The sequence below is a fragment of the Ctenopharyngodon idella genome, chromosome 22, assembly GCF_019924925.1.
Source record: "Ctenopharyngodon idella isolate HZGC_01 chromosome 22, HZGC01, whole genome shotgun sequence".
Lineage (NCBI taxonomy): Eukaryota > Metazoa > Chordata > Actinopteri > Cypriniformes > Xenocyprididae > Ctenopharyngodon > Ctenopharyngodon idella.
This window is the reverse complement of record NC_067241.1, coordinates 18,726,418-18,739,739: the sequence shown is the minus strand read 5'-3', so window position 1 is coordinate 18,739,739 and position 13,322 is coordinate 18,726,418. Positions and strand designations below refer to the sequence as shown.

Here is a 13,322-nt window from a genome sequence, read left to right as displayed (position 1 = left end):
CATTTAGAAAACAAAAAATTTTCAGAAAGCTCACCTGTTTGATAAGAGCTAGAATATCGACTTGTTTCCTCAGAGTACACCCTGGGAGGGAAACGTCAAACTGCCTAAGCCACTCTGCATCATTGCTTACAGAAGGGTCTGTCTTCATACCTGGAAAAACATTCAGCTTTAGAAAAACCAAAAAGCTAAATCATACTTTGAGAATAATGTTTAAGGGCAACTTGAGCGCATTACCTGGGTTGGAAGAGTCAGGTACTTTCCCAGGTCCAACACCTGCTCTACCAGGACTCTGGGGAAAAGCCACCTCATAAGAACTTGGCATTCGTATTTGCAGCAGTTGGGCAACAGTCAACATCACTGTGTTGAGATTCTGTTGAAAAGAAAACAAAACAGTACTTAAACCTTGTCACATGAAATTGCCCAGTAAATTTGAGGTTATGGATGGGTTAGAGACTTAAATACCTTTGCGGCAGCTGATGAAAGCATGAAGGTTACAGACACTTCATTGCTTTTAGTTTTGTCCCACTGGCTAGATGAAGCTACAACTTTTCCATCCACTGACTCGAATGGTTTCGTCTCGGAGAAACCTGTATATTAGGTGAGGTCAGTCAATCATAAAAGATTCAAGCAAACAAATTAAAATCATTTCCAAACAGTGCCACATACTGGGGATGGCAGAACGAGGAATAATTGGGATAACAGGAGAGATGGCCCTCTCAACCTCCTCCTCTTTGGGATCCAATAGATGGGGGAAGCGTGTCGTCTCATCACCTAGTTGGCTTTCAGGTGAGGATGCAGGCACAATGCTATCTGGAGCATCACTGTCATCATCGCTCTCCATCCTGAGTTGAAAGAATCCATTAGTGCACTGACATATGCACAAGTTTATGATTAGTTGTTCATACCGCATTATATTTGGCAATTTACCGTATATCTTCGTTTTGGTTGTGAGGTGGAGTGGGGAGAGCTGCTAGTATGTCTACACTCTTTACTTCCTCTGGAACAGAGCCTTCAAGTACAAGGAAATTTTAGGACTCTGTGCAAAAATTGTAAAGTCATACCGGCTCACTAATGAATCTGAATCAATGTAACGTCTTACCCATGGTATCTTCTGACGCCTCTGTCTCTTTTTGACCTTCTGCTAGTTCCTCTACAGGTGTCACTCCATTTAGAAGTTTGTGCTGCACCGAAGGTGGAGGAGTTGGGGGAAGTGATGACGGTGGGGTTGGAGGATTGCTGAGGTTGTTCTAAAGGAAAAAGCAGCAAAGAACATTTTAAAAAATATGGAGATTTAAGTGTAATTAAGTGAAAAAAAGGATGGAAAAGTGTTGCAGTTGTTGCAATCTGGTTTCATCTTAAGAACCTGCAACAGTCTTTGGAATTCCTAGAATGAGGAATACACACAGAGCCAATCCAGTCTTCTGTAGGGTACATGGTTAAACTGAAAATGCCAAATGATAGTGTACCTTTGTAAGAAGCTGGGAATAGTAATCTGGAATATTGTCCAGCATAGCATTTCCAAATGAGCCTTTCAACTGGGTCTTGGCATTGGCTGGGCTGCTACCAAAGGGAGCGAAACAAATCCAGACTAGCAGTAATGGAGGGCTCCATCAAAGGAAGAAGAGAAAGCCCCTGTAGGTTAACCATAATTGAGCAATGATTTAACATCGTAATATTAATCCAAAATGTTCATAGCCATGCATTACTCAAAACAGGATGCAAAGATTCAAAAAGGTGCCACATACTTGTTTCAGCTGCTTCATTATTGCCTCAGTTTTTCCAACTTCTTCTTTCTTGGTTTTCTTTCTAGAGTTTGGCCCACGCTCTCCAGCTTTTGTAGTACGTTTGGCCTTGACAATTGGAGTTCTCTTTGTGAGTGACTGCAGATCCTAAAAATAGTATCGGATAAGAATTAGATGCTCAAGTTCATAATACATTTGCATAATGAAAGGACTTCCTTGGCCTACCTCCATGTTGCGTGGAGTTCCTTGAAGCTTTTGCTCCAGCATTGCTAGCTTGCTATTGATGTGCCCATTTATCTCATTATGAATACCATCTGAGGGCCTTTGAGATGCCAGTTGTAAGTTTTTGGTTCTAAGGAGTTTCTGTAGTAGCTGTTGGCCAGTCTCTGTCCTTTGAATTTGGGATCCAAGATCTCCTGCTTGATTTCTGGGGCCCAGAGCAGAGTTCGAAATAGCAGTAGCACTGACTGTCTCTCCAGAAATTTCTCTCTTTATGCCCTCAGAATGGGCCTCTACACTACCTCCTGTGTCACACTGGATTTCACGTGGTTCCTGTTTGATGTTTTGCAGTGTCATCTTGCACATTTCGTTGGGCAATGGAGTTGACATATGACCCTCAGATACTTGGGCAGCAGTTGGTGTTTGGTGTGGGTTGGGTGCTGACTGAGGAGATGGACCATTGTGTGTTAAAGAAGCAGAAAGAGCTTCAGTATTGGGACTCTGAGTCTTCATATTTGGAGATCTCAGAGGTGAAGCGACTGATCCCCCTGTCTGGCTAAAGGGGCTACCCTTTCCTACAACACCATCTGGCCTAGAAGGCGAAGACAAGTGACTGGAGAGTGACAGGTTGCCTGTCTCAGGTTTATTCAAAGATGCTGGGCTTGAACCAGGTTCTGGAACAGAGGACCCTGCAGGTGAACCTGCATGAGAAGGAGAGGCTTGAAAGGGGCTCAGTGCTGTCGCCACATGGGACTGTTGTTGCTGAAGATGCTGTGGTCCTGGTGGAGTCTGAGACATTCTCATAAGCCTTTGCTGATTAGAAAGCGGGCTTCCAGGAGAACCCTGACCCACTAACTGGCGAGGAGACATTGGTCTAGCCATATGTCCAGGTGCTGTGGCACGAACCTGACCCAATACTGGCCTGGGCACTTGACCTCTAATCATCTGATGATGATGTAGTTGTTGCTGTTGTAACATCTGCTGCTGCTGCTGGGCACTATTGATGTACTGAGGCAAAGGTCCTTGAGAAGGCTGTTGCATAGCCCCCGCAACACCTTGATGAAACTGTGTAGCCATACCAGGTTGTCCCATTGCTCCAGATTGCTGTTGAGGGCCAGCTGGACCGTGTTTGCCTGCCAACCCAAAGCGGTGCTGCTGTTGTGTTTCAAGACCTGGAAGCCGTGGACCAACTGGTGGCCCCTGTGGGACCTGGGGACGCATCTGTCCCTGTGCCTGACCGTGCATTCTTAGCATCTGGCCTTGTTGTAGCTGTCGCTGGGCAATCATTGCCTGAATTTGCTGCAACTGTTGGCTGGGAGTCAGGTGTCGCAGTTGGGGGTTCTGCGCAATGAAGGCTTGAATGTTAATAGGGGCACGTATTGGCCCTGCAGAAGCACCAGGCCTTGGAGTCATCATCATCTGCTGGCCTCTAGGAATGCCCATTTGTTGAGTCAGTAGAGCTTGCTGCTGTTGATTTGTAATGCCAGTCATTGTAGTTTGCGCCTGACCACTATTTTGGCCAAGCACATCTTGCGGTTGTTGTGCAGCAATCTGACCAGCTTGCTGTTGGGCCATAAAGCACATTTGCTGATCTTCCTGTTTTATTTGTATGGTGTTCTGGGTCTGAAGTCCAAGTTGCATCTGTTGTTGCTGTGGTTGTACTTTAAGATGTGTTCCAGTCTGCTGGCTGCCTACAAAACCATGTTGTTCAGTTGGTTGAGGCTGTGCTGTCGGTTGTTGACCCAGAAAAGCATGTGGTTGCTGTGGTTGTCCAACAACACAATGCTGATCTCCACTGGATCCCTGTTGTTGCATCTGAAGTGGTGTAGGAGGTCCACCCTGTTGGGGGGGTGTTTTCGGATTAAGTAGTCCTCCATCTTTATGGGCAGGATTCTGAAGATCTTGGACACCTTGTTGCAAGCTCTCAGCAACTCCTTGGGTACTCCCTGATGGTGGAGTTTCTAAAGCTCTTTGTGGCTCAGAGGGACCAGCCTGTGGCGGTTGTTTCAATTGTGAGATTTGTTGCTGTTGAAGCTGAGCAAGGTTTTTCTGCTGCTGCTGTGACATGAGCATGCGCTGAGCCATTACACTCTGCTGTTGAGGTGTGAGCTGGGCTGGTGGGCCCCTAACAACATGCTGATCCATCAAACCCTGAGGTCTCTGAAGCTGCTGAACGATTTGTTGATTACCAACCATACCCTGTGGTTGGCCTGCCAGCATATTTGCAGTTTGGGTCATTGGCTGGCCCATGACATTATGTTGTGTCTGCCCAATAGCTTGGTTCCCCATCATACCTGGAGGAGTCTGAATTAACCCCTGCCGATTTTGCTGATTATTAATTATTCCTTGTTGTAGGTTTGGTTGCTGCTGCCCCATATTGCCCATCAAAACTTGGGCTGGCTGGTTGCCTATGGCTCCAGGCTGCTGGTTCATTACACCAGGCTGCTGAGGTTGATGTGACATAGGCTGCTGCCCCATCATCAACTGTTGTTGTTGTTGCTGCTGCTGCATTTTTTGGACCATTTGCATTCTATGCTGTAACTGTCGCTCCTGTAGAACTCTTGGATCTGGTCCTTGTGCTCCAGGGCCTTGTGGGAAAAAACCAGGAGGTGGCACTGGTTGCACAGTGCCAGCTGCAAGTGGGAGAGAAGCCTGGGCTCCACTAAAGGGTTGCATTTGTGGCATTCTAATTGGGATACTTCCTTGAGGCATCCCTCCTTGAGGCATCCCTGCTTGAGGCATCCCTGCTTGAGGCATCCCTGCTTGAGGCATCCCTCCAGGTGGCTGACCAATAATTGGTCCTCCTTGTTGGCCGATCATCATTTGTCCAGGCATCTTGGAAAGCATGTGGGGCGCCTGTGTAGAGGGCCCAGGAGCTAGCATGGAAGACCCTTGCTGATGCTGCTGTTGCTTACTTCGGTACTCTGCAATAAGATTGGTGTGCTCCTTCTGCTGCTTACGTACCTAGAAAAACAAATTTCAATGTTATGAACTGGATGACTTTAAAGACAACAAAATCTTTCTCATTTGTTTGTAAAAAGATATTTTTCATACCTGGTCCAATTGTTTCTGGATTTTACTCTGTTCCTCGGTGACCAGTTTGAGCTTTTCAGCATCTGCTTCTGCAAATTCACGCCCAGCTTTCTTTGCAGTACGCTGCTTGGCACACAGAGCTTTACGGGATTTGCGATGTGCTCCAATTTGCTCTTCTAAGAACTTCAACTGCATTTGCAGCAACTGCTGGGTGTGCACAAGCCATTCTTCATATTGGTGCTGCTCAGCATCATCTGTTATGAGTGTGATGGGCCAAGAACATTAAAAGCATGAATTGAACTGTCTATAACCTGAATGCACAATGTGTGCCTATATACTATGCACAATTTGTAGCAAACTATATTTTCCACAATGCAACAAATATAGTGAGATTTCCATGATATCAACTAGATTCTGAAATTGTCAAATGAGTTAAATTAGAATGTCCGTTATAATATCTGATTGTTTTCTGCACTGCCCAAATCATGACTTTAAATTTGTGTTTACATAAGGAACATAATATCATAAGGGACAGGGTAATAAAAGTAGTAAAGGGGTGGTTTGCAGCAAAAATAGAAATGTAAAACATACTGATGATGCCAAATTGTGGAGGATTCGGTCTAGCTTGAACCTGGTTGCTGCCTTCTCCATCCTGAAATAGAAGGATTATGTTTAAGATACTATACTAAATTCACACAAAATGTGAACTACAGAAGAAAACCAAACCTACCTTGGAAGACCCAGGTGCAAGCTGAGCCTGGGAATCCTCATTTCCAGGGGCTGAAGTTAACCTCTGAGCCAAAAGAGATACTTGTTGCCTAAAGTTGAATAAAATTGAAACTGAATATGAAACAGAACTGAAAGGGGTAATTCCATGGAAATGTCAATCAGCAAATTGTTCAGCAAGGAACAAATCCTCTACTTTATTATTAATTTAGATCTATATTACTGTATTAGAGAGCTATAACTGATTTAACAAAATCAAAATGTATAATGCATAATGTATCCACCACATGAGGTATGTACCAAATTATTCAAATTATACAAAATAATTGGAGAGCCAATCTTTCTACTTTCTATGACTATTATATAATTGTGTATTTCAAAGTATATTGCATCTCTCAAAATGTTATTTTTTGTAACATGTATAGCAATTTCCTGATTTAAACAGGAAGATCTTGCCTTAACCGTAATTTTTCTGATACCTGGACTATCTGCAGGTTTATTATTAAACATACAAATGGTACACACTCTAAAAAGTAACATTTCATATTTTCACTTTAAATTTTACATCCATAACACTAGAACGGATCAACAATACCCAAGTGTCTTAATAAAGACAAAAACAGTACCTGTTTATTCCAGGTGGTACACCCATTGGATCTTGAGCCAACACCCTCTTAATTCCTTTCAGCGCAACCATTTTAGCCTTTGCAATAGGATCCATTATGTCATCTGCCATGAATTTATCCAGCTCTGAGAAAAGAATTTTCCAAAAACAAATAAATTTTTTGGATAATAAAAAAATGAGAATTAACAGTTGATGGAACTCATTTCAACATACCTTTATCTGGGAAAGCTGGGAAGCTGCTGGCCAAGTTTTGCTGTTTAACTATATGCGGAGGTGGTGCTGTCTGTTGCTGAGGTGTAATACCAGGATGAATTCTACCGGGCTGTCCACCTCGTAAAATGCCTTGCTGCTGTCCCATTGCTGCATGGGGAGGTGAAGGCATTGCAGCACCAATTAACCTCTGCTGCTGTTGTGGTAACACGTGAGGTGGCCTAGGCACCATACCTGCTTGAGGCACAATGCCCTGGGATGGATGGTGGTGCTGTGGCATCATAATTTGATTTGGCCCCTGAGGAGGCTGTTGCGGATTCTGAATGCTGTGAAGTTGACTACCAATCCCTCCCTGTAGAGCACTTAAATGCTGCTGCTGTTGTTGTTTCTGAAGCTCCTTCTTTTCATGCTCTAAAAGATCTTGTATTAATAAAGGCAGTTCACTTGCTTCCAGTGAGCTTTCTACTTTGTCTAGATCTTCTGCTGTAGAGTGGTGGCCAGAATCTGGCAACCCAAGTGGATCATTACCCAGGTCTGGATGTGGTGCAGCTGGTGGAAAAGACAGTGTATCTGCTTGGTTGGGAAGAGGAAAAGGTATACCACCTAAACGGACGGTGTTCAAAGAAGCAGTTGCAGTCTCTGGTTGATTAGAGGCTTTTGTTCCACTGAGCAAAACCGACACAGTTTCACTGAGATCATCTTTAACCGAAGCTTGTCCTGACTGTGGTTGTTCCTTGTCTTCAAGTTTTACAGAGGACAGTCTAACGGCATCAGAGGACTCTACTTTTGGAGTACTGGTAGCAGATGAACTCTCAGTCTTTAAAGGTGGTTGAGTGGTAGTTGTGCGCATGTCCCGGCAAGCTAAATCCACTCTTGGTTTCTCTTCAACCTTGATTTCTACATTAGCAGAAGACCCTGGTCCTTCCCCCTCTGCTTCCACAAGTCGTAACTGGTCAGAAAAAACATCTTTGGGATCACCCTGATCAAGCTCAGGGTCAGTGTATGCCAGCAAATCGAATTCATCACTGTTGAGCAGATCATCCAAATGAGGATCATTGGTCTCAAGATTGTCGAGGTTTCCCAAATCATCATCACCTTTATCAGGATCAAGGTCAAGAGTAGCAAGATCATCATCCTCCACTCCGGTTTCTGCCACTGTATCACCCAGCCCTTTGGAAGCAAAGGCATCCTCTAGGTCAGACTCAGGTAGGTCAACTGGATTCACAACAGTCTGCTGACCTACTATTGTACTTGTTTGAGGAAGCTGTTGAGAAGTAGTGTGAGAAATGGGCGTTTTAGGTGTAGTAGTTGGCACCTGCTGCGGCTGTAGTTGAGACTGAGGAGGGGGTACATTGCTTTGTTGTTGCATTAATAAGTCCATGCCACCCTGCTGTAACCCAAGTCTGGGATCACGCATAACCTCCGCTGAAGCATCGAGAGACGGGGGTAAGTTCTGCTGAACAAAAGCAGCATTCATTTCCTGCTGTGGAAGAAACATGCGTGGTCTGGGTGTAGGCGCCCTTTGCATAAACTGAGGACCCAGTGGCATCCTCTGGGAATTATGCCTCAGCTCTATAAACTGAGGTGGTGCTCCCGAAACATGGCTTTGTACAGCCTCTGCGCCAGTGCCTACAACCCCTGTCAAAGGATTAGGGATGTTCTGCATGGACTGCATGTTGAGAGAACTGTTGATGGGAGTATTAAGGTGCTGCCTGGGAACGCCTTCGATCATAGATGGTTGTGGGAACCTCCGTGGAGCGCCTTGGTTTTGCCACTGTGCAGGAAATGGTGGGCGAGGATACATCCCCTGAGAAATATTGGGCCCAGCTTGCCTACATAAAAAGTTAATTGTGAAAGTAACATTTAGAAGGACTGTGTAAAATCACAGAGTAATCGAAACCAGTTGTATTCTTCAGCTCATTGTACCTTAATGCACTGGGCTCCATAGTTGCTGGTGTCCCAGGAGGAGGTGGGCGGCAAAGCTTTTCATCCACTGCTCCCATTGGCAGAGGCATCCTGCTGCCAAGTGCTGCCTGAGCAACCACAGCTCTGTCCTGATGGATGTAAGGTGATGTTATGCCAACTAACAAAATACTTTTGGCCGTTTGGGCTGCACAATCAATCGAAATAAAACTGCAATCACGATATGGCATAGTGCGGTTATCAAATCACAAAGACTTCGATTTAGTCGGATAAATATAAATAAATGCGGCTCCAAAAACTCATCTCTACATGTGTAACACTGTTTTGGGCCAAATTAAGCAGCCCTACAAACAAGCACAGCAAACTGGAACTTTTTTTATTTATATATATATAAAAAAAATAAAAAAAAATCAAATCATGCATCCATAGTTCACCGTTTCATCAGATTCAGTAAATAATACGCAATATTAAATCAATCACTATCAATACCTGAGGATAAGGAGGTGGTGCTCGCTGGCTTTTGTCTTGCGGAAAGGCTGGCATTTCCCCACTTTGCCAATTCTGAGCAGGATTACTCACCACAGGTGCTTCCTTCTCTTGGCGAAGTGAGTTTCTCTGCATTTTTTGTCTTATCAAAAACTCTCTTAATCGCTGCCTCTGTGGTACATAAAACAAAAAAAGTACAATTCAAAATTAAAATTTATTTAATTCTACCTGAAACTCTGTAAATTTGAATGTGTAATTGGTGTTTACTTTACCTGTCTGTGCTTTTCTAGCTCGGATGGACTAAGGCTTATGAGAGCTGGATCCTGTCCAGCTGACAGGTCTGACATATCCTGCGTCCCTGGCATGTTGGGTAAATGTGGAGCATCTGTTGGCCGCACAGTCGTTTCTTGGTTTCCAGGTTGAAGTGCTATTCTTGAGTTAAAATCAGCACCCACTGGTTGCTTCAGGGATTGTGGCTGCTGGAGATGGACCTGAGCTTGCTGAGTAGTCATCATCTGCTGCTGGCCAACTACTTGTTGCTGGCCCATTTGAAGCCCTACACCAGGACTGCAGCTGAAAGCAGGGGGTTTTCCAGAGAGCGGATCTGCTACTGAGGGTGAGCAGGGGGGTTGCTGGCTATGATGAGGTGAGCCTCTATAGGGGGAGTTACCTTCTGGTGCTACAGAAGATGGGCGAGGGGGTTTATGCAGTGAGGCAAAGGGATCTCTGGACTGAGGTCGTGAGGGTGGGCGGGAGTAAGGGTCAGGCGACTGGAAGCGTGGAGTGGCTGGCGACTGCACAGAATGCATATCATTGGAAATAGCTCCTGGTGTGAGAGGCGACTGAGAACTGCCTTGCGACTGAGGACTGGAAGGCAATCTTGAATATGTTTCTTGCTGAGGCGCAGGAAGCCTTTGGGGTACAGGAGAGGAGCCATCGCCCGACTGAGGTCGCGGTGTGAGAGGAGGCTGGGTGTAAGGGTCAGAGAACGTGGAGGGAGATTGGCGGTAGTTGTCAGGATGATTAGGAGAGGCACCTGGAGGGTGCGAAACAGACATGCCACTTGCATCCCCCTGATGCATACGAGGTGTCATGGGGGCTTTGAATAACCCATCTCCAGAGTCCAAACTAGCAGGAGAACCAGAGCTTAGGTCTTGTCTGCCAAAAGAAGAACGTGGAGATGGGGCATTAATTTCTGCCCTATTTGGGCCCACCCCAGCAGGTGAAGAAGCTATTGCAGATGGAGATGAAGCGTGATCTTGTCGAGCAGCTCCATGCTGGCCACGGTAAGGGTCGCCACACTGTGTTGTATGAGGTGGTGAGAACATCTGAGAATCTCCAGGCCCACCAGGCCTAGGTCGAGGACTCTCAGGTGGACCTAAGGCCTCCTGAGAGGGCTGCTGAGGTTTGGGGATCTGCTGTTGTGATCTAAAAAATGGGTCAACCTGCTGGGCCCTACGAGGAGTCCCTGGTTGCATGTCAAGGGAGCCGAAACTGGCTGGCCGTCCCTGAGTAGCACCCTGTGAGCCAGGCATAGAATATCCTGAGGAAGAGGCTGGCAAGGGGCTGGAAGAAGGCTGCGAGTATGGGGTGGATGGCTGAGATTGAAGGTGCGGAGACTGAGAGGGAAGTTTAGAAAATGGGTCTGTCTGCAAATCAGCTGAGCATGGAGTCTTGAGGGGTCCATCAGGAAAAAAGGCTGAAGATGCAGAGTCTGGGGCATGGGGGTAAGGACTCTCAGCAGAGCTTGGCTGGGAGGAAGTGGATACAGAGCCTGAGGGTGGGGGAATTTGGAGGTGCAGATTAGGGCGCTCCCCTTTAATACGGCCAGGCTCAGTTTTGATAGGCCGACATACTTGACTCTCTGCCTGCTGTTGAGAAGAATAAAGAAAAATGTTTACAATTACAATGCAAAGACATCAAATGATTTTAAATGCATTGTATGAGATGGTCACATACCTTCTGTGCCTTGTTTATTCTCTGAGCAGCCCTATTATCTTTGGCCTTTTGCTGAATGGATAAGGGACAAGTGGTAAACAAAACAGTTAGAGGACAAAGACAGTACTTTGAAATTAAACTACACTACGGGTTCAAACTAGCACCTACCAGATAAGGAACCTTGTCTGCAGCTGATACCTTCCTCCAAATCTTCATTATTTGTTTGCAGCGACTTGCCCAGTCTAAGGAAAGAAAGGAAATAATGAAGCAGACCTAACAAATCTTCAGCCATGTAAGCCCTTTTTAATTTAAAGTGGAATTTACACATTCAAAAGTCAGTTTAATACTAACCAGGGTAGTCCTGTTTGAGACTAGGGAAGTTCATGTTAGCATATAATACAGGAGAGATGGTAGACAGATTTCCCAGTTCCTCATCTTTCTCCCAACGCTGCAGACTGCGCTGATTGTAGGAGAGGCCATCACCTTCCTGTTCAGTAGGAGTTGGAGGAGTAGAAGGGGTGGCTGGAGTGGATGGTGTTGCCCATGGACTTTCCTCATCCTGGTCTGGACTGAAAAGACCACCTCGATCACTGGAGGTGAGAAACAAAGTAAATATAAAAGGAGGTGAAATCCATAAGGGGACAAAAGTGAGAAGGCAAAGAAAAAAAAGCTTACCGTATATCGAAAAAGGGGGACTGGGAGAGACCTGAAAAAGAGTCCATCATACCAGTTGAGGGGAGTGCACCAGATAAGGAAGCACCTGTAGTTAAATCATGGTGATTTTTTAAGTCTATACATGTATAACAAATCTAACTTATATAACATCCTGAGTGAAAAAAAAATAGTAAATTATATATTCATATTATATATGTATGTATGTATGAAGAGTTTGGTTCCAAAACATGATAAACGGCTTTTTTTTTTTTTTTAAATTGAGTTTCCGCCAAATCAGTATTGTATCTGGTCGGTATTGAAAAGTCATTTATTAATTTTGCACAAAATGCAATATCCATCGTGATATTCTGTCATGTTTTCTCCCTTTCTTTCCAAAACGCGACAAACGTCAGTCTCCCTTCTCTGCAGAACGCGATATATCCACTCAACCAATCACAGCGCACCATTCCACGCACTGTAAACAGTAATGGCGGCGCTCTGAATACACCCGGCATCCTAGTTTTCCTTATCTGCTTTGTACTTTGTGATCAACAAAAACAGAAAAATGAATCATTTTGACGGCATTGATGAACCTGTGGTTGTTTCTGCGGTGGGGAAGAAACAAGTCATCGAAATCTAATCATTTACGTGAGGAGATTAAGAAGATGAGGCACTCGAGTCGGGAGGAGGAAAAATGCCGGCTGTTGCTTGTTCCACGACAGCATCAAACTTCTGTCACGGTCCCCAAAACTGAATCATGGACAGTTTTTAAAAGCCGTTTTTAATACCAACGTACTCGGCAAATGTTTATTTTAAGCGTGCAGTGGCGCCAGATACTCTTTAATCGGTAATGACAAACAGAGACATAATTAATTTATAACATTAACAAGATGACTCAAATTCATTTTGGGGGCGTCGACTGAATGTATTTTTAGTAAAATTACTGTATATAAGATTAGTATTGGCAAAGTTCAGAGGCTGTCATATATGTGAATCAACTTACTTTGTTGTGTATTTTCAATATGAAAAATAACTTTTATATTGATGGATTAATTGCATTTTGAAAAAAAACGTGTCATGGATTTATTGCATTTTGGGGAAAAAATAATCCGTTTTTATAATAAACCTTTTAAAATCAAAATGTAGTTTTGAATTTTTAATGTTTTTATAACCAAAAGATGCTATGTGAAAGTTTGAAACAGAAAATAGTGGTTTTCATCTTGCCACTTTCTTGGTAAAGAAAACACCTTTTTACTCAAATTAATCAAAATGGAGTTATAGCGTTTTGGAACCAAACTTTTCATATATTTATTTATTTATTTATTATTATTTTTTTTTTTTTTAATATTTTAATATATAAAATTCTGCCTATACCTGGAAGGAGGTTTCTTTGAGGGAAACCACTTTGATTTGAATCACTCTCCTGAACAGGCTTAATGCTAGGCTGCAGCGGCCCACTCACAGAGCTCCCCTCAGTGGGTCCAAGTACTTTGCGGAAGAACTGCTCAGAATCCTGACTTTCTAGTCCCAGAGGGAGATCTGGTGGGTGAAAGGGTGGTTTTTAGAGTAATACAACCAATCATGACACCAGGTACCTCACTTTTTAGTATTTACCTTCATTCTTCTGTATGTCAGACCCTTGTGCACCTCCTGAGCTCTGATCTGTGTTGGAAAGTTGCCCAGTTGCTCCTGGCCCTACTGCTACAAAATGTAATGCAAGTAAAATATTATGTTAAGACAACATTCACAAAATATCAAACTACTAC

The 13,322-nt window shown here is 44.2% G+C and overlaps 1 protein-coding gene across 2 annotated transcripts in view; it reads right to left on the bottom strand.

Annotated features, from left to right (window-relative positions):
- kmt2d (lysine (K)-specific methyltransferase 2D) overlaps positions 1-13,322 on the bottom strand; it is a 36,010-nt gene that overhangs the window by 6,614 nt on the left and 16,074 nt on the right. Inside the window, exons 25-42 of one of the 2 annotated variants that reach the window (XR_007927736.1) lie at positions 13,171-13,257; positions 12,931-13,095; positions 11,578-11,662; positions 11,254-11,492; positions 11,071-11,144; positions 10,924-10,974; positions 9,237-10,835; positions 8,968-9,135; positions 8,482-8,609; positions 6,559-8,387; positions 6,347-6,470; positions 5,725-5,812; positions 5,586-5,646; positions 5,016-5,248; positions 1,968-4,925; positions 1,746-1,889; positions 1,467-1,632; positions 1,100-1,247 (exon numbers count right to left, since the gene is read on the bottom strand). Coding sequence is in view for 1 of the 2 variants with exons in the window: in XM_051881175.1 (XP_051737135.1) it covers positions 35-150; positions 235-370; positions 463-587; positions 667-842; positions 928-1,009; positions 1,100-1,247; positions 1,467-1,511 (828 nt within the window). In the remaining variant the exon portion in view is untranslated. Of the gene's footprint in view, positions 1-34; positions 151-234; positions 371-462; positions 588-666; positions 843-927; positions 1,010-1,099; positions 1,248-1,466; positions 1,633-1,745; positions 1,890-1,967; positions 4,926-5,015; positions 5,249-5,585; positions 5,647-5,724; positions 5,813-6,346; positions 6,471-6,558; positions 8,388-8,481; positions 8,610-8,967; positions 9,136-9,236; positions 10,836-10,923; positions 10,975-11,070; positions 11,145-11,253; positions 11,493-11,577; positions 11,663-12,930; positions 13,096-13,170; positions 13,258-13,322 lie in introns of those variants that run through there. The other variant, XM_051881175.1, reaches the window with a different exon arrangement.